General features: G+C 39.5%; 1 protein-coding gene across 6 annotated transcripts in view; it reads left to right on the forward strand.

The window, feature by feature from the left end:
* The first annotated feature begins 799 nt into the window (after positions 1–799).
* Positions 800–25,066, forward strand: part of FXR1 (FMR1 autosomal homolog 1) — a 66,938-nt gene continuing 42,671 nt past the window's right edge. For all 6 annotated transcript variants that reach the window (XM_050780110.1, XM_050780111.1, XM_050780115.1 and 3 more), the window contains exons 1-3: positions 800–1,219; positions 22,074–22,126; positions 23,857–23,950. In XM_050780110.1, the coding sequence (XP_050636067.1) occupies positions 800–1,219; positions 22,074–22,126; positions 23,857–23,950 (567 nt within the window). The remainder of the gene's footprint in view (positions 1,220–22,073; positions 22,127–23,856; positions 23,951–25,066) is intronic.

Consider the following 25,066-nt stretch of genomic DNA (forward strand, 5'->3'; position numbering starts at 1 on the left):
AACAGAGCGAGAACCTGTCTCTAAATAAATAAAGAGAATATCCTGTACATGACAACAGCGAGCACTTTCACAGCCCTCATTTTCCCCCAGAATCTTCAGAGATGCAGACGTGCTCATAAAATTTATGTACCTTTTTTTTTTTAGAATCTGAAAAACTGGGTCAGTGGGCATTTCATGGGAATTACAGAATGTTAGCAAAGTATCCTTTCCTAACTTTTTTTGCGAAAATGGTAATAATGTAAGTATAACGAGAAGCACTTATAGTATTATTTCCAAAGCCCTTGCTTAGGGAAGAAGCTTCAGTATTAAGTTGTTAAAATCCATACCCAAAGTATTTGTTATGCTTACAAAACTGGAGATGGTTCTGCTTTGATCCTATTTGTGGAACTTTGCATACATTTAGCAGAGGAAAACGTGGTCTCCTGCTCTATTGTTTGTCTGACTACTTTTAATAAGGCGAATTCACCTAAACTCTATTCTAGGGTGGGAACACAGTTGACTTGCACTGAAAATACTCAGTTTGACTTTTAAATAGCTAAAGTGGTAACAGGTGGGGAGAGGGCTAGACCAAATTGTTTGAGTGGATGTGGAACTGTGGAATTTGAGTCAAGAGAAGGCCCAACTTTTTTTAAAGAAAGAGCGGGGCTAAATAACTTGGGGCACAATAGTATGTCTATTTTGTAGGCGTCCCTCTTCCCCAGGGCAACTGGAGCCCAAAAAGTGTATGATAAAGCCATTCCAGGGCAGCCAGCACTTCCAGAAATTTAAGGTCAGGATGCCGGAGGGCTGGGGAATGCCGATGTGCCCGACAGGCTGTGCCTGGGCAGTGGCAGCTGGAGGCACTACTCGGCCGCCGCGGTGCGAACAGCGGGCACTGTGGGGCGGGGACCTAGGGGCGGGTCAACAAAGGTCGGGCGATTGTGTCGGGAAGCAAATCCGACGTAGACGGCGGCGGGCGGAGCTCAAGGCCAGTGATGCAGGGTGCGCAGCGATCCCACCTGGAGAGTCGGGGCGGCACGTTGAGACCCCAGGGGTGAGGGGCGGGGGATCCAAATCCCCGCCCTGTTTTCCCCTCCCCTTTCCCCGCCTCCTTCTCGCCCCTCCCCCCTCCTCCCCTCTGGTTGGAAAGTTTCTAGAATCTCTTCCCAGCGGCCTTTGCGGTTCCAACATGGCGGAGCTGACGGTGGAGGTTCGCGGCTCCAACGGGGCTTTCTACAAGGTACTGACGGTTTTGCCACTTTGTCTAGTATTCTGGGGGCTGGAGCGCGTTTGAGGGAGGGTTGGTGGTCCCAGAAAGGGAGGTTTGGGTTGGAAAGGAGGCCAGGCCAAAGCTCGAGGCCGCTAGATTCCTTGCTTCTCCCCCCTCCACCCGCGGTTTAACGGTCTCGGGGGCCGGGGCTCCGTTATGTTTTGAAACAACACGTCGGACGCCTCTTGCATTTTCCTAGTTATGAACCTTCTTGGTTGCTAGTACGGTTCTTGGCGGGCCGGTGGGAAGCAGCTCAGTGGCTGCTGGGCGGCGTGAGCTCTCTCGGAGCAGGCCGGAGCTCTGGGAGGTGGGGGAGTCGTGAAAGGAGGCGGTGGGATTGTGTGGTCACACCCGCTCCCCCGCCCCTCGAACTGGGCCGGGCGGGAGCTCCTCAACCCGCTCCTCAGACCCCTCCCCACCCCCTGGGGCGGGTGTATCGCGGAATCTTTGGAATTCACCCTTGTATTTGAGTTTTGGGCCAACAAATCTTTAGTGCCTGAGGAGAATGAGGGTACCGGATTGAGGGTTAGGATCGAAGACAGAAAAGCAGAAAACCTTGAATTGTGGCGGGTTGGAATATTTTTGCGGCCTGGGAAATTGGGCGGCGCCTTAGCCCCTCTATTACGGAAGAAAAGGAGAGTTGTGTGCTTTAAAGTAAGATTTAAAATGCGAAATGGATCAGGGAGATAGGTGGAGAGGTGACTAATTTCTTTATATCACTGCCCCTGTTTTTGGAGGGAGGTATTGTTTTGTTTTGTTTTTCCCCCACGAGGTTTTTTTGTTTGTTTGCTTGGGGAGGAAGGGCATGCATTACTATGGAATCGGGGCTGAAAAACGTAAGAGGAATAGAGTAGAGGAATTTGGTGGGGCGTTCAGCGTTCACATATCTGAAAATGAAATCCTAATAGTTTATTTTTTGCTGCTATAGCATTCTTTTCTCCTTATTTTCCCGAAATATGCCAGGCCGTTACAAGATCAATACAGAACCTCCCCAGCTGTTGTCTGTCAGTCAATCTCACTAAGCCAGCATCTCAAATGTTTGAGAGTCTTGGCTATTTTTATGAAGGGCCGCCTTCTAATACATGAGTATTGTGCGTATGCAAAATGAATTCTCACAGGTTTTCATTTCAGGGTACCTTTTATCCCTTGGGTTTTTATTTTATTTGGCCATGATTTTCTATTTTCAGGGTTTTGTTTTTCCTTTCTTAGTTTACTGATTAGCTCTGTGGATTTGGTTTAACTGTCACGTGGTACTAGCATAATGGGGAATCACAGCGTATAAAGGATCCCCCTAAGCTTTTTGCAAGTTTAAATCTCCTTAGGTGGTAAACTTAAAGTAGGAACAGTGCCTGTTGGAAATGAGACGTTATGTTAATGCGTGAGTAGTTACATTAACGTTCTTGGTTTAAGACTTGATGTCAGACCAATGACCTAGGTGAAATTTGAGTACATATTTAATTGACTTTTGTTGTTACTGAAACCTGGTGGTTGCTTTCCCTGGACGACTGAAGATACAGTTCTCTGGGTAAGACGGCGCAAAGACAAGACTTATCCATGTTTTTCCTGTCAAGTGTAGATAAGTCGTTTTGCATCACTCCCCACCCCTTTCCCTAAAAGTTTTAGATTCTCACTATTTGGCTATATAGTTCTGGTGTAAGGGAGGTATGCATGTTTTCTTGCACATTGGAAAAAATAAAGTGATTATTTTGCTTTAATTCATGGTTCTGCATCATGCATGTGGTAGACAACTATCTTTAGCAAAGTATATTTGTCAATAGCGTGCTATACAAGATTTTTTTCCTTTTTTAAATAAGGTGAAGATAATTTGTTTTAGTAAAGATTGTTTGCAGTCTTTGGTTTCTCACGGTATTTTTTTTTTCCAGTCAATTCACAATGAATCAAATGTCCCCATTTTGGAACTCTGAAGTATTTATTATTGATCTCTATACATACTCTACAGTCTACTGCTTGTTTCTACTTAGACTTTGACTCCATTACTCATTTTGCCTCACAAAGTGAGTTGGTACTTTGGCAAAGGTTGGAAAGGACACTAGCCACATGTGTGTGCACTGAAACCATGTACGCTTGAACACTTGGAATTTTATGTCCAGCCATAATCCACTTGCACATGCACTTTGTGGAAACTCTGGTCTTCAGAACTCTGGAAGAAAGAGAATGGAGAAGTGGAAAAGAGTCCTGGATTTGAAGTAAACAGATGAGAATTCTAGGTCTGTACTTCACCTTACCATAATCTAACAATGGACCCCTGAACAAATCTCTCTGTCTAACATGAGGGGCATGAAGTAGTTCCGTGATCCCCAGTATTTTTTCATCCTATTAAACTGCTGACTTGAAAAACATTGGTTTATTGCACAGAAATTTATTGCTTTTTAATCATTAGAATGTAAAAGTTGAGGTTAATTTACATACAATAAAATAAACCTTTTTTGGTGTACGGTTATGAATCTTGATAAATGCTGACAGTTATCAAGATTAACTGTCACCTTAACTGTGGCGGTGTCAGCATTTATCAAGATTCATAGCCCCCAAATTTCCATCATGCCCTTTTCAGTCAACCATTCCTCAACCCCAGCTTCTAGAGTGTTTTCTGTCCCCATAGTTTTTCTTATTCAGAACACTACGTATGTAGAATTATACAATATATTGTGTAGTGTTTTGAGTCCGGCTTCCATTTAGCATAGAAGCAATTTAATTTTAATTAGTTTTTTTCCAATTTAGAAGATAATGCATGGTCACTGAGGGAATTTTGGAACTCAGCAAAAACTAGAAGTTGCCTTGAGATGAGAGCTGTTAACATTTTGTGTATTTGTTTTTTTACGGTGTTTTTCAATGTACAGGTGATTTGAATTTCCCTCTTTTCCCCTTCTCTTAACCCCATATAGGCAGAAGACACACATTTGGCTATAAGCATGAATTGCCATTGATTAGTTTCAAAGTCAGTTATACCTTGAGGCAGTGCTCTGTAGACTTTGATTAAAGTTTTTCTAATAGAACTGAAACTTCATTTCACAAATTAATTGGAACCAATGAAACGCAGAAGATCTGAATATTTTACCTAAAATTAGGGTAGCCTTTAAAAAATAGTATGTACACAAATGATGGCATACTAAATACATTGTTCTGCATTTAACAGTGGCTCTATAGTTAAAGAGATTAAAAACTTGATTTGTGCATGTTCGCAGCCCTAAAAATCTGTGGGGATGAGAGGGAATGGGAAGATGTTAATTAAGCATTTGATGGTGGGCTATGCTGTTATATAAAATAACATTATAGCTTTTGTACTTCTCATACCTAGAGTAGCATCTTAGGTTTTATACTACCGGGCATTTAAGGTGTCTTGAAAAATAAAGTTTTATTGAGGTAGAATGTGTATTCTATAAAACTAACCTTTTTTTAAGTGTACAGTTGAATGACAGTGTATTTACAGAGTTGTGTAACCACCACCACAGTCTTCCTTCAGAACATTCCATTACCCCAAAGAAACCTCCGACTCATTTGCATCATTAAAGTGCTTCTTAACTGTTGTATAAATATATATTAATCTTTGTAATAGCATTGCAATTTTTATGGCCTTGGGCTGAGTATAATTTTATTTTTATTTTTTGAGACAGAATCTTGCTCTTTTGCCCAGGTGGGAGTGGAGTGGTACGATCTCGGCTCACTGCAACCTCCACCTCCCAGGTTCAAGTGATTCTCCTGCCTCAGCCTCCCGAGTAGCTGAGGCTACCGGCATGCGCTACCACGGATGGCTAATTTTTGTAATTTTAGTAGAGACGGGGTTGTTCTATGTTGGCCAGGCTGGCCTCAAACTCCTGACCTCAAGTGATCCGCCCTCCTTGGCCTCCCGAAGTGCTGGGATTACAGGTGTGAGCCACCACGCTCGACCCTGAGTATAATTTTAAATAGAAGTTGAAAGTAAGTCACTCAGTTTCTGGCTCATAGGAAAATTTCCATGGTGTTCCAAGGGAACCTGTAATTTCTTAAGATTTCAATCACTTTCTACAGAAGGTAGAGTTCTTTTTTTTTTCTTTTTTCTTGAGACAGAGTCTTGCTCTGTCACCAGGTTGGAGTGCAGTGGCGCAATCTAGGCTTGCTGCAACCTCTGACTCACTGGTTCAAGTGATTCTCCTGCCTCAGCCTCCTAAGTAGCTGGTATTACAGGCATGCGCCACCACGCCCAGCTAATTTTTTGTATTTTTAGTAGAGACAGGGTTTCACCGTGTTGGCCAGGATGGTCTCGATCTCCTGACCTCATGATCCGTCCACCTCGGCCTCCCAAGGTGCTGGGAATACAGGCGTGAGCCACCGCGCCTGGCCAGAGTAAATTACTTTTAGAGCTCTGTCTGCTTTAACTATGTAACTGACTACAAAACAAATTTCAAAGTACTATAATATTTCTGTAATTCCCTATTTAGCTTGATTTAATATTAAGTGAAATTCGAGTGTAATCTAAATTATACAGTAGGTATATTAATAGTGGTGACCAATAGAATTATAGTAAAGAAGTTGTGTTCAGAGAGTATACTGACTTTTCAAGGTTAATACAGAATCTTGTTAGTTGGTTTCACTGTGGAGATTTGTAATTGAAAAAACTATAATTGCCTTAATATTAGGGCACCCTGTTAATTTAAAAATACATAGTTCCAGATACTTCAAAATGGTTGTTTTGCATATTTAAGAAGATAATTTTCATTAAAATGCTAAGGAATGAAGATTTAACTGAAAGTCAAAATAAATGATCACAACTTTTATTTTCATTCACAGATAGTTGCAAAACATGCAGGGGAAGGAAGGCTAGGATTTTCTACTCTATCTTGCTGATGGTGATCACAGTTACTAAAAAGGCAACTTAGGCCAGTGACTCACGCCTGTAATCCCAGCTCTTTGTGGGACCGAGGCGGGTGGATCAGTTCAGGAATTGGAGACCAGCCTAACTAACATAGAGGAACCCCGTTTTTGCTAAAAAATACAAAAATTAGCCGTGTGTGGTGGCACACACCTGTAGTCCTAGCTACTTGGGAGACTGAGGCGGGAGAATCGCTTGAACCTGGGAGGCAGAGGTTGCCACGCCATTGCACTCCAGCCTGGGTGACAAGAGTGAGACTCTGTCTCCAAAAAAAAAAAAAAAAGTCAATTTAAATGCATATTTTTCTTGTAAAGTTTTGTATTTTGTATTAAAAGAGCAACATATAATTACGAAAAATATGAAAGCAGAAAAGCACATCTTATCTATCTCGAGATATATTGTCAAGGTCCTGGCTTTAAATACTTCCAGAAATTTTCCATATTTTTACTTTTATGTACCTGTGTATTTTCTATGTCAGGTATTTGTGTGCCTTCTGTAAGATAATAGTTTAAGATGAGAGCCTGTTCTTTACTAGATTATGTATTAAGCTTCTATATGTATTTCCTGGTTTTCTTCTCCCAAGGACTCTATGAGGTTGGTTTTATTTTTAATTTTTATTTTTTAGTAGAGATGGTGTCTCGCTGTTTTGATCAGGCTGGTCTCAAACAATACTCCCGTCTGGGCCTCCCAGCGTGCTGGGATTACAGGCATGAACCACCAAGTCTGGCCAGCATTAGGGAATTTTCAAAGTAAGTTTTAGGATAGTGAGCTTACATTTTCATTAGGAGGAAAAGGGCAGACACTTTGCTGGATTATAACTCTGAGTAAGTTCTCTATCACAGTGTTAAGGTTGTCAAATTAACTTTTTTGTAGTGGAAAGAGCAATATGCATTCACTCCATGATTGACCCCTCATTCTTGTCATAGCTTTTAACTGGCAGGATCATCCAGGTAGACACCTTGATTTTCTCATATGCAGTGTGAAGTGTATTTACTTTAACCTATTTTGTAAGTTGTGAAATCTTTGCTAGTTTCTGTTAATGGCAGTTCCGTCTCCCTTTAGCAACTGTAACTAATTTTCATTGAGTACCCGGACTACTTACCAGACTTCCTAGGTACCTTACCCGAATTTCCCATTTAATCTTGTCAACCACAGTGAAGTAGATAACGCCAACATTTGAGAATACTGAGGCTAAGTGAATCCAGGTCTGTAAAATTAGATGCTGATTCAAGATTCAGACTATGAAGTTTGACTCCATAGAACCAATTTCTTTAACCATTATGATACAGTATTTTTTAAAGTACAAATATGTTTCACCACATTATTACTAATTTCGAATTATTACTAATTGAGGAGAATTGTGAGGAATAAATTGGGAGGTTCCCAGAGAAATGATTTGAGCTATGCCTTTGCTTCAGACAAATCTGCTCTTTCTAATATGGTGGCCACCGGCCACGGAGCTGAAATGTACTAGTCTGAATTGAGATATGCTTTAAATGTAAAGTACAAATTGGGTTTCAAAGCCTTAGTATTAAGAATGTGAAACACCTCAGGAGTTGTTTTTTTGAGCCAGAGTCTCGCTCTGTTGCCCAGGCTGGAGTGCAGTTGCACTATATCAGGTCATTGCAACTTCCGCCTCCCAGGTTCAAGTGATTCTCATGCCTCCGTCTCCTGAGTAGCTGCGATTACAGCTGTGTGTCACCACGCCCAGGCAATTTTTGTATTTTCAGTAGAGACAGGTTTTCACCATGTTGGCCAGGCTGGTTTCAAACTCCTGACCTCAAATGATCCACCTGCCTCAGCCTCCCAAAGTGCTGGGATTACAGGCGTGAGCCACTGTGCCGGGCCAATAATTGTTTATATTGATTACATGTTGGGTAATATTTTAGGTATATTAGGTTAAATAATATTGAAATTAATATTACCTATTTCTTTTCATGCATTTTGTTTTATTTTGAGATGGAGTCTTGCTCTGTTGCCCAGACTGGAGTGCAGTGGCACGATCTCAGCTCACTGCAGCCTCTGCCTCCCAGGTTCAAGCAATTCTCCCGCCTCAGCCTCTTTGAATAGCTGGGACTAAAGGTGCCCGCCACCACACCCGGCTGATTTTTGTATTTTTAGTAGAGATGGGGTTTCACCATATTGGCCAGGCTGGTCCCAAACTCCTGACCTTGTGATCCTCCTGCCTCAGCCTTCCAAAGTGCTGGGATTACAGGCATGAACCACTACCTCCTTCCTTTAATCAAGATAGTTTATGCTATCAGTGTATTTAACTTGCCTGCTATTCTCTATCTTCACTGTTTTTCTAGCTGTCTATTTTGGGAGGATGAACAGAGGTCTCCATTAGTAAAACAGCTGATGAAGTTTATTATTGTTGGAGATTTCTTCAGGATCAGGAGCCTCAGAGGCTCCTGAATTCCTTTCTTAATCTACATAATTAATCATAGATGACTGTTTTTGGTTCCCTTTTCATATAACTTTTTTTTTTTTTTTTAAACAGTTTTTCAGGTTATTTTCAAATCTTAAATTTTGTTGATACATGTACTTAGTTCATAGTAAGCCCTCGCTATATATTTGTTGAATGATGTGTAATCTTAGTAACTGCTAACTTCATCATTTCTGATTTTGGTTCAAACTGAACTTAAATGATTTTTTTAAAGAAGTTATGTTTTGATCTTGGTCAAGTTCAGATACTGTCACAAAACTTTATGCATACATAGAGGGAACAGTATAGAACTTAAACTCTGCAACAAAAAAGTCAGGATTTTTTTTTTTTTGAGTTTAGCTCTGTCGCTCAGGTTGGAGTGCAGTGGCGCTCTGCCTCTTAGGTTTAAGCGATTCTCGTGCCTCAGTAATTACCGTAGCTGAGATTGCAGCCATGTACCACCAAGCCTGGCTAATTTTGTGTTTTTAGTAGAGATGAGGATTTGCCATGTTGATTAGGCTGACCTTGAGCTCCTGATCTCAGGTGATCTGCCTGCCTCAGCCCCCCAAAGTGCTAGCATTACAGGTGTGAGCCACCATACCCGGCCCAGAATAGTTTTGGGTGGCCATTTGGAACCATTAACTCATTCCATTTCAAAGAGAACTGTTAGATATTACATACAAATGGGTGAACCTAACAAGCCGAGAACATTACTGGTAGGTAAGCAGTAGTAGTAGACACTTGTGTATTCTTAAAGAAATCTTCACATCCTCAGTTGTCCTTTTTTTTTTTTCCCCCAAATTCAGAACAGTTACGTGCTCAATACTAATGAACGCTGAATGCTTGCCTTGAATAACTTTTTTTTTCTTATTAGAGCTTACTCCATAATTGGCTGGGTGTGATGGCTCTTGCCTGTAATTCCAGCACTTTGAGAGGCTGAGGCAGGTGGATCACTTGAGGTCAGGAGTTCGAGACCAGCCTGGCCAACATGGTGAAACCATCTCCACTAAAAACACAAAAATTAGTGGGGCATGGTGGCTGGTGCCTGTAATCTCAGCTACTCTGGAGGCTGAGGCAGGATAATCCCTTGAACCCAGCGTGGGGGTGTGTGCAGAGGTTGCAGCGAGTTGGAGTGCAGTGCCACTGCACTCCAGCCTGGGCAACAGAGTGAAACTCCATCTCAAAAAGAGAAAAAAAAAAAAAAACCAAACTTGCTCCATAGTGGTGCAATAATTAATGTATAATGTAATTGGTAAATTTGCAGACTTTTTAAATTTGAGGAACAAGTATCTAGTGATTTAAAATAATTTTATTTTGTAGATTGAGTTGCGTAGATCTTTTTAAAAAATATATTATTCGAAGTTAAGACTTTTTTGATTATAGTAGCAGCCTTGACTGGTACTTGTTGGAATCAAATTACAACTTAGATCGTTTAGGTGTTGTAAGCATCTTACAAGTTTATTACACAAAATGTAGATTTGAAATCCCTAGAGAAGGAAAAATTAGAAAGAAGTGGGGAGTGGTGATGCACATATGTGCTGTATTGAAAATGTGTTGGCTGACAATAAGGTATATTCTAACTCTTAAAAGTATATGTTTGCATATACATGTGTATAATTTTATACACACATAAGTATGATATAAAAACTTAGTCTATTGTGTTCTTATTTTTTTTTTTTTCCCTTGGTTGCTCTTTCACCTCTGCCTCCATATTAGGTAACCCTTGTTTGTAGCAAGTATACATGGTTCCATATATTTCACCATGCTCATAGAATTGTGTATAGGTACACATTCAATTACAAATGTAGGGTTTTTCAGTATTACTGTATTAAAATGTAGGGTTTTTCTAGTATTACTGTATAAAAGTAGGATCATCCACATCTCAACTATTTTCATGCGGAGTATGATTTATTTTTTAAGGTTATATAGTCATAGGAATATCTTAAATTCAGCCATTCCCCAGTTAATAGACACATACTTTGTTTTCAGTTTTTTGTCACTCCACATAACTATTTCCATTGGATAGATATCAAAGAATGGGATAGCTTGGTGAAAGGGAACCTTTAAAAAAAACAAAAAACTAATAAATGTTAAAAGGTTACTTTCCAAAAAGGCTTCTGATGCTTCCTGTTTTCTCCATCAATAATAAATGGCAACTCTTTTTCTTTGATCTCTGCCAGAAATTGGTTTAATGATCTTTAATTTTTGCCAGTCTGTTGGATGCAAAGGGATATCTCATTGGAACTGGATCCCAGTTGTGAATTTTAATGTTTGTTTGCCATTTGCACTTGTTCTTTTAAGACTTGCCTTTGTTTGCCGTTTGATTTTGTTTTTCTAAGAATTGCCTGTCTTGCCCATTTTTCCATTGGGATGTCTTTTGTCAATTTTGGAAATCTTTGTATTATGGATATTAAGACTGATCTAATGTAAGAGTATCCCCTCTCTCACCTATTTATTTAGATTATTAATTTTGAGATAGGATCTCAAAATAAATAATACTGTATCACCCAGGTTGCAGTGCAGTGATGGGATCATGGCTCGTTGCAGTCTTGACGTCCCAGGTTCAAGCGAGCCTTCTACCTCAGCCTCCGGAGTATCTGAGACTACAGACATGTGCCACTATGCCCAGCTAATTTTTAAAAAAAGCTTTCTGTAGAGATGGGTCTTGTTATGTTGCCCAGGCTGGCTTCCAACTCCTGGACTCAAGTGATCTTCCTGCCTCGGCCTCCCAAAGTTCTGGGATTACAGGCGTGAGCCACACTGTTCCTGCCTCCCCATCCTTTTGACTTCTTTTCTTGTATTGCTGGTCATAGTGAAATTGTAGTTTTTAACATAATTTTTTTTTTTCCATTAAGAACTGGGTTTCCAGTCCTGGTTAAGACAGTCTGTGCCCAGATTATACATATAATTTCTTAGGTTATTTTGGAGTTTTATTTTTACATTTAAATAGTACATTAATATTTTTGCATGTTTATATGAATAGGCAGTTATGCTAGTGCCATGTATTAATCATCTCTGTTTGAAAGTTGTTTTTCTTGCTTGTGTGGGAGTTAGGTACTTGCTCTCCTTAGCCTAATCTCCCTGACTTCTAGGATTGGGATGAGAGGATGCTGCTCAGTATCCTGGAGTGCTGGATCCCATTCCAGATTGATAGACCCTCCTAAGAATTACTCCAAAGAGTCTGGAGTGTTCTGGGAATACCATACAGAGATCTCGAGAAGGGAACATTGGGATTTGATTTTTGGCAAATAAGGCCAGTTAGGGATCTTATTTTCCTTACATTGCAGTCTTGGATCCTCTCTTTTTATACCTAGGACACAGTAAGTAGTGGGATCTGAGACCTTACAGGGAAACCACTGTATTGTAGTGCCTTCATTTAGTGAGGCTTTTTTTTTTTTTTTTTTTTTTTAACCTTGCCCTGATAAGGAGCCCTTTATATAATCTGTTAACTGTGTAGACAGTCCAGAACTTTATTATGAATCCTTTAAATTACTTGTCATAAAAGCTCCAGGAAGATTTACCATGGTAGTTGTGGGGAGGGAGTAGCTTTAAGTACTCCTAGCACATCTTTGAGTGTCAGGGAGTACCCCATTTTAAGAACCTTCACCTCTTTTGTTTTGCAAATGGAGAAATTGTTGTTGTTTTAGGATACCCGGTCTGTCGATCTGTCTCCCTGTGTTGCCCATGCTGGCCTCGAACTACTAGGCTCAAGTGATCTTCCTGCCTTAGTCTCCTGAGTGGGTTGGGATTACAGACCCTTGGGCATCCTTGAGAACTTTAAAGTTGCCTAGATAATGATGACCACCCAGATGTGGGAGACAAGAAGTCAGACTTTTGCAGCTTGAGTTTCTTTTTTTCCAGACAGAGTCTTGCTCTGTCCGCCAGGCTGGAGTACAGTGGCGGGGTCTTGGCTCACTGAAACCTCTCCCTCTCGGGTTCAAGCGATTCTCCTGCCTCGGGCTCCCAGGTAGCTGGGAGTACAGGTGTGTACCACCATGCTCAGCTAATTTTTGTATTTTTAGTAGAGATAGGGTTTTGCCATGTTGGCCTCGAACTCCTGACCTCAGGTGATCTGCCTCCCTCGACCTCCCAAAGTGCTGGGATTACAGGTGTGAGCTGTCATGCCCAACCTTCAGCCTGAGTTTCTTATCTGAACTATAAAGCACAGAAACACAGTTTCTCTGTTCTACCGGTGATGGCACATAGGTAGTAGTACCATTCTAGATGTATGTGAGAGAAGTTAATTCATTACACACAGTGGATGCCTTACTGCACTGGGCTGTATTCTCGTAGAATCCTGGTTAAAAAAGATTGTTTGCTGTGTTCAGTTTTCTCTTTCATTTTGAAAATCTTGTTAAATGGATCATGCAGTGTAGGGTGCAGAACAGGACTGGACGTGTTGATTTTAGGGGTCAGTAAACTATGGGTGGAGATGTCTGAATAGTTGGAAGTTGGGTTTCGAATCAACAGAATAGATTGTTTTTCCATATGTAGATTTGGGAAATCAGTGGAAGATCAACTAATTTTTGTACTTTTAGTAGAGATGGGCTTTCACCATGTTGGCGAGGTTGGTCTCAAACTCCTGACCTCAGGTTATCTACCTGCCTCGGCCTCCCAAAGTGCTGGGATTACAGGCATGAGCCACCTGCCTGGCCTCAATGCAATTTCATTATACATAAAACAGCATCAGTTGTCAGAGGCACTGTACCATGAAGAAGGAAGAAATGTGCCAATTCATCTGAACAATGGTTATCTTTATTTTTTAGTATTCTTACATAGTTATTGAAAGATATCCTTCAAACAGTCCCATACATAAAATGGGAAGTTAAAGCAAAAGAAATTCATTAAAACATATTTGTATTCAGGTACCTGCGTTTCTTCTCAAAATATCTTCCTCAGTGCCATGGAGAGTATTGATGTCAGCGAACTTTAAAAGTGCTCTCCTGGCTGGGCATGGTGGCTCACACCTGTAATCCCAGCACTTTGGGGGCCGAGGTGGGTGGATCACAAGGTCAGGAGTTCGAGACCAGCCTGGCTAATGTGGTGAAACCCTGTCTCTACTAAAAATAAAAAAATTAGCTGGGCGTGGTGGCACGTGCCTCTAGTCCCAGCTACTCGGGAGGGTGAGGCAGAAGAATCGCTTGAACTGGGAGGTGGAGGTTGCAGTGAACCGAGATCAGGCCACTGCACTGCAGCCTGGGTAACAGAGCGAGACTCCATCTCAAAAAAAAAAAGTGCTCTTCTCTGTTGTCTCCAGGATTTTCTTCCAATAATTTTTACTCATTTTGTGAGCTTTGATCCTGGTGCTTTCTAGATTTTATCAGAAGGTGTCAACAGACAAACATTCTGATAAGAAACCACAATCATTCCTACAGTGGTTCTTTGTTGGTTTGCTGACTGAAATGCTAAGGGGTTACCATCAGGTGCCACAGAAAATCGCAGGCAAACCAAGTTTGAGTACTAAAGAGTGATATTTATATCCTGACTGACATGTGTCAATTGACAGGTGTCTATCAGCTATTCCAATATGCCATCCATTGTAAGAAGCATCCTGATTTCAGAGATGTTAAATCAGTCAAATTGATGGGCTGGAAAGGTAGACTGGGGCCAGAGTATGAATCAATAAATAAACTGATAATTGATCAAGGGATAACAAGTGATAATAAAATCAATTGTGGCAGTTCTTGGGCGGGAAAAAAAAAAAAGCCCGAGGTGCTGAATTTTGCTTGAATTACATTAGTAACTTTTTCTCATGGGCTATATATTTTGTAATCAAATTTATCCACAGCAGTAATATTTAACTGATGTAGTTGGGGCAAGTGGAGAGTTAACCTAGTCAGAGGAAAGACCCTTCACCATCTAACGAACAGCTCAGTGTCTCTAATAAAGAAGGATATATTTTAATCAGTTTATCTTTAGAAATACAGTAAGTACTTTATCACAAGTTTGCATCAGGAATTAAGCCATGAACTGCACTTTTTTCTTTTTTTTAACACATTTGAGAAGGCATAAAAAATGTAAAGTTATTTCTGACTGTTGTGCCAAATCTAGAGAGAAAAATAAAATGTTTAAATTTCATGCCAGCGATTCCTGAGAAGAGAATTAAAAAGAAAAACAGTAGTCTTAAAGCTGGAGTGACAGACTATGTAAGAATACTTGATCAAGTTTGAGGGAAGCAGTAATGTGAGTCTGATACTTTCTTTTGCTTAAGAGAATAAATGTGAACTAGAGGTGTAATTCCTTCCTGACAGGAATTTTCCATGAAAATTTTAATAGGCTGAAATCTTGAGATTGGAGTCATTAAAAAGTTGGGTTAAGCCAAGGATAGTTCCTAATCTCTATTGAGGAGGATTGTATTGTATGTTTTTTTTTGTTTGTTTGTTTTTGGCTGGCTGTTCTTTTGTTGTCATTAGAAAAGAAAAAAAGGAGTTTGTTTTGCAATCAGAAAACTCTTCTAAGAAGAATTTTGAAATACGAGAACACTTTTAGGGTGTAAATCTTGGATTTTTTGGTTCTGGACTTCCATTTTAAAACTTCGGATTCAGGCTGTGCTGTTTCTGATTACATTTGGTAGTCTGCCAAATATTGAGGTTTTAACGTTTCCATTTACTCCTTTATAAGGTTTCTGTTTACTCCTTTATAAGGAATGTAAATTTAGTGTTGTAATGAATTGCAGGGGTAGGAAGGCATTAGTGGGTCTTAAATCTAAAGTAATAGATGAATTTGTAATCATAGTTGTTTTCCAGTCAAAGGGATTTTTCTAGAGTAGGACGGTATATTCTTAATGGGTTTATTAGGAAAGTTCCTGAAGGGACATCTCTACAGATTTCTAAGCCACAATTCAATCAAGGTACCTGATCTATTGATCGGTATTTTAAACATTAAAATTTTCTTTCAGCTCGAATCTAGGGTTTGGACACGATAATTTCCTTACCAGTTGTGAGTTAGTTTTTTTTTTTTTTTTTTTTTTTGAGACGGAGTCTCGCTTTGTCGCCCAGGCTGGAGTGCAGTGGCCGGATCTCAGCTCACTGCAAGCTCCGCCTCCTGGGTTTACGCCATTCTCCCACCACCTCGCCCGGCTAGTTTTTTGTATTTTTAGTAGAGACGGGGTTTCACCATATTAGCCAGGATGGTCTCGATCTCCTGACCTCGTGATCCGCCCGTCTCGGCCTCCCAAGTGAGTTAGTTTTTGATACTTTGGGAACCTTGCCTTAAATATCTTTTTATGATAGGTGCCTTATTTCCCGTGATTAACATTACTACCAGACTCAATCTTGTAGAGTTTAAAACTATATGAACTGGCAAAAGGATTTCATCGTTTGGTTCATAGTGATTTAGTGAAAAGAGCTCAAGACAGATGAGGTTTTAAATTTGTATTTTTAACCTAGGGAGTGAAACTTTGGGGCTATATAAGATATGTATTGTTTCAACTTTCCTTTCTTTAAAATGAGTGCTCTTATAAAATGAGTGGTTTATAAATGATATTTTGTCTGTCCTCATACAGCGTCAGTAGGTGACTTTTCCACAGTCAGGGGTCCATAATACATCTGTTTAGATTTTTTGCTATATTTGTAATATTAATCTTTTAACTCCTGAAATATATTCATACAATGTTTCTTTCTGTTTAGCCTATAGGATTTTTTTTTCCACAACAGCTCCTGTCAAGTTGAGAAACTTTTTGTTTTTCAGCTATATTCTGTAATTTCAAAAATATATTCATTAGGTAAGCAGATATCCTTTGTACGTTTTTCTTTCCACAGGCCATTTAAGCACCCATCTAAAAAACAATGAGTAGACCTTTATGGTAAGGTAGGATCTACAAGACAAACTGAAGAGAAAAGCAAAGTTCAGAACAAATTGTAGCAAATGTTTAACACTTTAAAGGAGATTTGTGTATTATTAAAATTACATTTTTCCCTGTGAATTACTTGTTCATCTAGTTCATGTCCATCGATACGTTTTCTATCAGCTTGTTCTTACTTAGTCACCTAAGAATATTTGGATTGGGGATTTAACCTTGTTGTATGCTGTTTCACCACCCTTTTCTCCTTTGTATGTGATGCTTTTATATTTTAGCTTCTTGGTAGTATACTTTTATCAAACTTCATGGCTTTTGGGTTTTGTTTTTTTGATTAGAAAGGCCTTCCTTACTGCAAGGTTATAGATAATTGATTCCTGCTTTCTCCTGGAATCGTTACTGATTTATTTTGAAGTTTGAATGTTTTATCTATTGAATTTTTTTTTTTGCTGGTGAAGACATCCATTTCTGTTTTCCCCAAGAATTATTTAAATGTTCCAGTACCATTTTAAAAAGAGTACATTCCTTCCCCATTTGTAAATTCCTAAATGACTTTAGGCCTACTTTTGGAATCTGTGTTCTGTTCCTTTGAAATATCTTTTTCATCTTCATTATTGTAGTTTTAAAATCTCTAAGGTTTGGTAAGTATAGAGTGTTATTGTTCCCTCCCATCCCAGCCCCCCACCCCCACCCCATTTTAGAAGTTTCCTTTTTGAATGCTTTCTTTTTTAAAATTTTTTGAGATAGGCTTATTTTATTAGGTTATCCCTCCCTGCCCTCCACCCCCCGGCCAAACCACATACGCACTCTTAATATTTCAGTGGGATCCCATTGAAATTGTAGGTTTATTTTAGGGGCATATTGAAATTTTTATAATATCAAGGTCCCTAAGAACATGATGGTGTTTTACATTTTCCTAAATTTTGTATTTATATTTATTAGAGCTTCAGACATTTTTGTAAATAGCTTCTGTGCATATTTTTATTGTTGAGGACACTTGTAGGATTTATTTTTTGGTTGTTGCTGTAAGTAGAATTTTTTTGTATAAAATTTTTATTTTACAGCTGCCTGTTGTTTACATGTAGAAAGCTAATGGATTGTTAGTTAACTTGCTGCTTAAGTGGATCTTTGACTAGAACCTTTTAAAAAAAAATTGTTTTATACTAGATTGCTTTCAAAATTAGTTCTTCGGATAGTGCTTTTTCACTGCTCAAGGATTCCTTCTACTCCTTCCATCCCTACCTTCATTTTACACTTAATTTATTGCATTTTTTTGTTTGTTTGTTTTTGAGATGGAGTTTCGTTCTTGTTGCCGAGGCTGGAGTGCAGTGACACTATCTTGACTCACTGCAACCTCCGCCTCCTGGGTTCAAGCGATTCTCCTGCCTCAGCCTCCCAAGTAGCTGGGATTACAGTCATGCGCCACCACACCCGGCTAATTTTATATTTTTAGTAGAGACGAAGTGTCTCCATGTTGGTCAGGCTGGTCTCTAACTCCTGACCTCAGGTGATCCGCCCGCTTCGGCCTCCCAGAGTGCTGGGATTACAGGTGTGAGCCACCGCGCCTGGCCCAATTTATGGCATTTCTGGTTTTTTACTACATGTTGCCTATTTGTTGTTTTGTCAGAGTTATGTGGGCATTTTAAGATTTTTTTCCCGCTTATCCATAGTAAGCTGTGAACGTTTTAAGATTTTGAATACACTTCAGATGTGTTATATTGCCTAGTTATTCATGATTATCTTAAATTATAGTTAAGAGTTTCAAATGTAAACGTTGTTGGACTGTGTGAGTGAACAAGACAAGTGACCTTTTAATAAGGATGCTTTGAAATCTTCCGTGTCTGCATATGTATGGAAAGAAGAAAAAGAAATGTCAAAGGCTTTCTTCTGAGAAATACGGGGCCTGAGCCAGGTGGGTGTGAATAGGAAGAGAGACAGTCAAACACCCCAAGGATTGGGGATTGAGGACAGAAATTATGGAGACTTAAAGGCATAAAGCACCCTGCCATGTGCAGACACATGTGGCTGTTACTGGTGTCTCCTATCAGATTTTGGCAAAGACCCAGCCCTGTCAATTTGGGTCTCTTGAGCAGGCGGGGAGACCTAGCATCATTCTGGTGGCCTGGGGAGTACAAAAATACGTTTAAAAGTATTGACTGTGTCCTATCAGGTGGACTAAATTTTAGAGAAATCTGGCCATTAGAAACACGTTTGTCTAGAATTTAGGACTTGGGGATTAGATTTTATGGAGTAGGATGTTAGAAATTGTTCACTGCAGTCCAAATAAATTTTAAGGACTAGGCGTCAGGCCTTAATCTAGTAAATCTTATGGCAGAATGATACTAGCAATGAGTAGATGCTCAAGGGCCGGGGTGTGGTGGCTTACGCCTGTAATCCCAGCACTTTGGGAAGCCAAGGTGGACGGATCATGAGGTCAGGAGATGGTGACCATATTGGCCAACATGGTGAAACCCAGTCTCTGCTAAAAATACAAAAATTAGCTGGGTGTGGTGGCGTGTGCCTGTAATCCCAGCTACTTGGGAGGCTGAGGCACGATAATCACTTGAACCAGGGAGTTGGAGGTTGCAGTGACCAGAAATTGTGCTACTGCACTCCAGCCTGGTGACAGAGTGAGACTCCATCTCAAAAAAAAAAAAAAAAAAAAAAAAATTGTGCAGAGCTGTGTTTTAAAGTTTGTGAAAAATGTGCACTCCAAGTTGATACTGATGTTTATGGTGGAAGTGTTTGTGGGAAAGGTAGAAGTGATTTTTAGATAGAAAATAAAGTTCTTATTACAAAGCAGAGTGAGAAAGATTATTATAAAGGTGAGAAAGGAGAGTGAAATTTTCTAGTGATTTAGACTTCTGATTTGAACTAATCCACTATGAATTATACAGAAACTAGAAAGATTAATTTGTGAGACTTTTCAAAGTTAGTGAGAGTTTGTTGAAGGACTAGAACATGTTAGTGGAGGTTGAAAATATGGCTGTCTTCTGATGGGAGAGATGCTTTACTAATATAAACATGGAAATTCTCGGTTTCTGAAATTTGTTAAAAAATGGCAAGGGTATAATACAGTTATATTTGCTGGTAATATAACTGTGAATGCGCGGACCAAAGTGATTGTTGAAAGTGAATGTGGGCCAGGTGTGGTGGCTCATGCCTATAATCCCAGCACTTTGGGAGGCCGAGGTGAGTGGATCACCTGAGGTCAGGAGTTCGAGACCAACCTGGCCCACATGGCAAAACTGTCTCTACTAAAAATACAAAAAAATTAGCCAGGTGGTGGGGTAGTCCCAGCTACTGGGAAGGCTGAGGCAGGAGGATCGCTTGAGCCAGGGAGGTGGAGGTTGCCTTGAGCCAAGATTGCACCACTGCACTCCAGCTTGGGCAACAGAGTGAGACTCTGCGTCAAAAAAACCAAAAAAAACAAAAAGTGAATGTGCCCTACTAGAAACTGTCCAGAAAGTCATCATTAGCATGGTCAGATAATCAAAGCCTGAACTAGAGTGGCAACTCTTAATATTTAAATTTAGGGAGGATTAATTAATAAATACCTCCAGAATTGCAAGGCAGGAGCTACTATAGCAGTCTTTTTTTTTTTTTTTTCTTCCCCTTCTTTGAGATGGAGTTTTGTTCTTGTCGCCCAGGCTGGAGTGCAGTGGTGTAGCCTCGGCTCACTGCAACCTCTGCCTCCTGGGTTCAAGTGATTCTCCTGCCTCGGCCTCCTGAGTAGCTGGGATTAAAGGTGTCTGCTATCACATCTGGCTAATTTTTGTATTTTTAGAAGAGATGGGGTTTCACCATGTCGGCCAGGCTGGTCTCGAACTCCTGACCTCAGGTGATCTGCCTGCTCCGGCCTCCCAAAGTGCTGGCATTACAGGCGTGAGTCATTACACTTGGCCTACCATAGCAATCTTCAAGAGGAAGGGTATCCTTGGTTTTAGGCCTCAGTGAGGATGTTTGCATAGAAATGTCCAATAGCACACACACAAATGAAACAATAGGCAGTTGGAGCTGGAGAAGAGGAGTGAACCATTCCCAGTGCCAGTTAATATTTTGAAAATTTTGCTTAGAAAAATGTCTGACACAGAGTACACCCTTAAATATTTTTTTTTGGTTTTTCTTTTTTTTTGTTTTTTTGTTTTGAGATAAGCCCGTAATCTGTCACCCAGGCTGGAGTGCAGCAGCCTGGTCATGGCACAGCAGCATGATCATGGCTCACTGCAACCTCTGCCTCCCAGGCTCAAGTGATCCTCCCACCTCAGCCTTCCAAGTAGCTGGGACCACACACGCCACCAGGCCCGCCTAAGTTTTTTGTATTTTTGGTTGAGATGGGATTTCACTCTTGCCTAGGATGGTCTCAAACTCCTGAGCTCAAGCTGTCTGCCTTTCTTGGTCTTCCAAAGTGCTGGGCTCCCGGGCTTGCTTTGTTTTTTATTACTGTTACCCCTCTTCCGTCTACTTTGTAAGTTTCAAAAACAAAAACAAAAAAGAACAAAACATTTGTTGTTGTTGTAAGTTTGCCTTTTCCCTTTATTCTCTTTGTTTTGGGTTTATTCCTTCAAATCTCTTTAGTGTTACTTAATGGACTTTTGGGAAGGAGTGAGATAAACAGATGTGTTTGTTTTTGCCTTGCTTTGACGAGGTATTATACATGTGTTTATATAGCTAGTTTGCTGTGGACGTTATGGAGTCGTGTGATAAAGATGTTTTAGAAAAGTATTTCCTATGTACCCCATGGTTGAAAGTATGTATAAACATTTCACTAACATTCAGTAATTTGCGGTTCTGATTCATAGTAATATAAAGTCATTTAATGTTCATTGTAATTATATAAGTGCCAAGGACTGCTTGCCTGTGGTTACAGAGTGGTGGAATCAGGATTTCAGCAACAGTAATTCTACACCCAAGTCCTTTGCTCTTTCTTGAGTATGTCACATCTTACGGTTTCTTCCAACTGTATTAATCAAAGGAAGATAAAGAAGGCTAATTTTAATATTAATTTTAAGCCTGAAAAATGACCACCAGTTGTTATTGAGAATCTGTATTCATTCCAACATAGTTGTGAACAATGTACTCACTATAGCCCAATTTTAAGGGAAGGGAAAGAGAAGTATGTAGAAAAAATAAGATTAAGTTAATGGCAAAGATAGTATTCAAAATGTAGTCATGCATTTTACTGAAGGTGGACTATAATATTGATAACATTTATAACAAAATTGAGTTCTTAGTTTGTGCCAGGTACTGTGCTAAACATTACTTCATTTAGTTCTCATAATTTTTCATTAGGTGGATGATACTGTGATTAATTTCATTAGTTCAAAACTGTATTCAAGAATATACAAGTGATAGAGTTTGGGTATGAATCCTGGCAACCAGTACTCTAGAGCTTGAACTCTTTGTCACAGTAGTAAATACTGAACCCTTAGTCACAATACTAAATAACTGCCTTGCTGAACTAATACCTGAGATGTTCCAGGGATGTACATTTACTTTTGCTAATTCCCAGGTAGATGATACCAGGTGAAAAATGAGATTCAGAGAGATTAAGTAACTTAAAAGATCATGTATCTCGTAAATGGTAGAGATGGAAATCAAACTCACATCTGCCTAATTCCAAACCTGTGTTCTTTCAGTACTCCCTATTATCTTTGTATCTCTAATACAGCCTTTTAGAGTTATGAAGTGCTTTAATATTGATATGCTTTTATAATGTTTTTGTGTCTTGCAGGGATTTATCAAAGATGTTCATGAAGACTCCCTTACAGTTGTTTTTGAAAATAAGTAAGTTATTTTTGTTGACAAAGGCCTTCATATTAGAGGTGGCAGTGCCAAACTGTTTGCTTCTAGGGGGTGGGGAGGTTTGGTTGTTTGATCGTAAGTCTATCTTTGATAACTGTTTATCTGTTTTTCTGTCCATAATTGTCACTTTTTTCATAACGCTCTTCTTTGCCAAAACATGTTTAGATATGAATCAGTTTTGCAGAAATAGATGGCACAAATTAGATGATAATATGCTTAATACTTAAAAAGCCCAGAATTTTCAAATGATGTAGAAGGTCTTCCAGTTGACTGCTGGTCATCAGAATAAGTATTAAGCCATCTTTAATTGCCTGAGGGGTATGTAATCTAAAAATGTGAAAGACAGCATACTGGGCTTGGTTAGGAAGGGCTATAAAAGAGCACTGGGCTGGGTGTGGTGGCTCATGCCTGTAATCCCAGCACTTTGGGAGGCCAAGGTGGGCAGATCACCTGAGGTCGGGAGTTTGAGACAGCCTGGCTAGCATGGTGAAACCTCGTCTCTACTAGAAAATACAAAAAAATTAGCTGGGCATGGTGGCGGGTGCTTGTAATTCCAGCTACTTAGGAGGCTGAGGCAGTAGAATTGCTTGAACCCAGGAGGTGGAGGTTGCAGTGAGTGAGCCGAGACTGCGCCGTTGCACTCCAGCCTGGGTGACAAGAGGGAAACTCTGTCTCCAAGAGCACTGTTTAATTGATGGTCAGAAAAAAACTGTTCAGCTTCCACTTTTAAGCTGTTTCTGGAATTGCCTGAAAAGATCATTGCCTAACAGCTGCTTCATGTAGAAACAAGTGTTGAGATGATTTCTATCTTTGAGCAGCTGCCATTTGGACAGTAATGGTTAAAAGAAAGCATCCCCAAATCTTTTACTTGTCAGCTGCTACTTTGCCCAGCCTAGGCAGATGGAAACTTGAGGGACATTTTATGTCATAGTATACTTCCCAGACATATAAATGACCTATGAGAAATTAGAGTAGGGAATAATTTTTTACTTTATAATTTCAGCTTTTAAAATACAACATAAAAAATGTCAGTTAACTACTAAATTGGTTTAATACATTAATATTTGCTACAGAGTTAAAAATAAGCTTTTTCTAGGTTCTAATTATAATGTATGTATCCACTGTAGGAAAGATAAATGGAATGGGAAAACGAAATCTTTTGTAATTCAGCTGTTCAAAATAATTGCTGATAATTTTCTGTATTTCTGTGAATATGTATACTAAAAAGAGTTAAACAGTTTATATTGTTTTCTAATCTATGAAATTGTGTTTCCTTTGATAGGTCATGTAGTTGTGAAACTATTTGAAATAAGTTGGTATTACTACTATTTATTGGGCAGCTGTGTCGATTCAACATTTTGAATCAAAGTTAGTCATCAGTGTGAACTTAGCTTATTTCATTTGCAGAATAATGTACGTACTGCTCTTACGATGAGTAATTTGGGAGAATGTGTGTACTTGCTCTTAGGATAAGTAATTTGGGAGGTAATGTACAATTGTTAACAATTTTGTTAATTATGAACTTCATTAAGAGTCATACAAAATCTGTTCTACTTCAGTAACTAATTACTTGGGAAATTATTAATAGTATGAATGTTGTTTTTCTTCTCTTTAGGGAAAGCCTAAATGATAAACTAACTTGAAAAAATATGCAACACCAGGTGTAGACTGTATATTTTTAAATTGTTAATACACCTTTTCTAATCCTTCAGTTGGCAACCAGAACGCCAGGTTCCATTTAATGAAGTCAGATTACCACCACCACCTGATATAAAAAAAGAAATTAGTGAAGGAGATGAAGTAGAGGTATGTTTTTTTAAGTTTATTTTCTTGTGGTGTCTATTTTTTGATTTAAATAAATATTCTTTTAGGAAAATTAGCTTAGTTGATGGAGGATAAATCTGATTCCTTTTCTCTGTTCTTTCTATTGGTGGTAATGGCCGTGTAATATAGCAGTGCTTGAGTTTTGGAGCTAGAATGGGTCTCACCTGTCCCATTTTTAGCTGTGTAGACTTTAAATTTATCATTATAATTTGGAAGTCATGGATGATAGGGTATTTGCATTTTTAAAAGAACCTAGAATAGAACTCTGTGCACTATGGTGTTACCTTTTTCCTTCTTTTTGCTAATTACTTTGAATAATTTGTCTTACGACTTGCCTGGGTGTCTTTATGAGGTGTTGATAGTTATTCTTTTACTATAGTGATCATTAACAGAGTTAATATATAACTGTAAAATACTGTAACTAGCTTTCTGCCTTCTAGAATATTCTAGAAATGTCTGAGGAAAAATTTAAAAGTACAGAAAACCAAAAAAAAAAAAAAATGGAGGGAAAGAAAAATCACAGCTCACAGATGAATAAAACACTGTTCATGTTGTGCATGTTCTTTCAGGCTTGTCTCAGCATCCCAAAATGATGAGATTACAGGCGTGAGCCACCGCCCCCAGCCCTGCAAACATTTTATTTAATTTATTTTTTTGAGATAGAGTTTCCCTATTGTCTTCCAGGCTGCAGCGCAATGTCGCTATCTTGGCTCACTGTAACCTCTGCCTGCCAGGTTCAAGCGATTCATCTGCCTCAGCCTCCTGAATAGCTGAACTACGGGCGTGCATCACCATGCCTGGCTAAGTTTTGTATTGTTAGTAGAGACGGGGCTTCACAATGTTGGCCAGACTGGTTCTTGAACTCCTGACCTCAGGTGATCTGCCTGCTTTGTCCCCCCAAAGTGCTGAGATTACAGGTGTGAGGTACCGTGCCTAGCCATTTACAAACATTTTAAATGTACATATTCTGTACTAAGCACTTTGCAAGTGATTTAGTTATCTGCCAGTTTTATTTTATTGTTTGAGATGGAGTCTTGCTCTGTCTTCCAAGCCGGAGTTCAATGGAGCGATCTCAGCTCACTCCAACCTCCGCTTCCC

This window comes from Macaca thibetana, chromosome 2, assembly GCF_024542745.1.
Source record: "Macaca thibetana thibetana isolate TM-01 chromosome 2, ASM2454274v1, whole genome shotgun sequence".
Classification (NCBI taxonomy): domain Eukaryota; kingdom Metazoa; phylum Chordata; class Mammalia; order Primates; family Cercopithecidae; genus Macaca; species Macaca thibetana.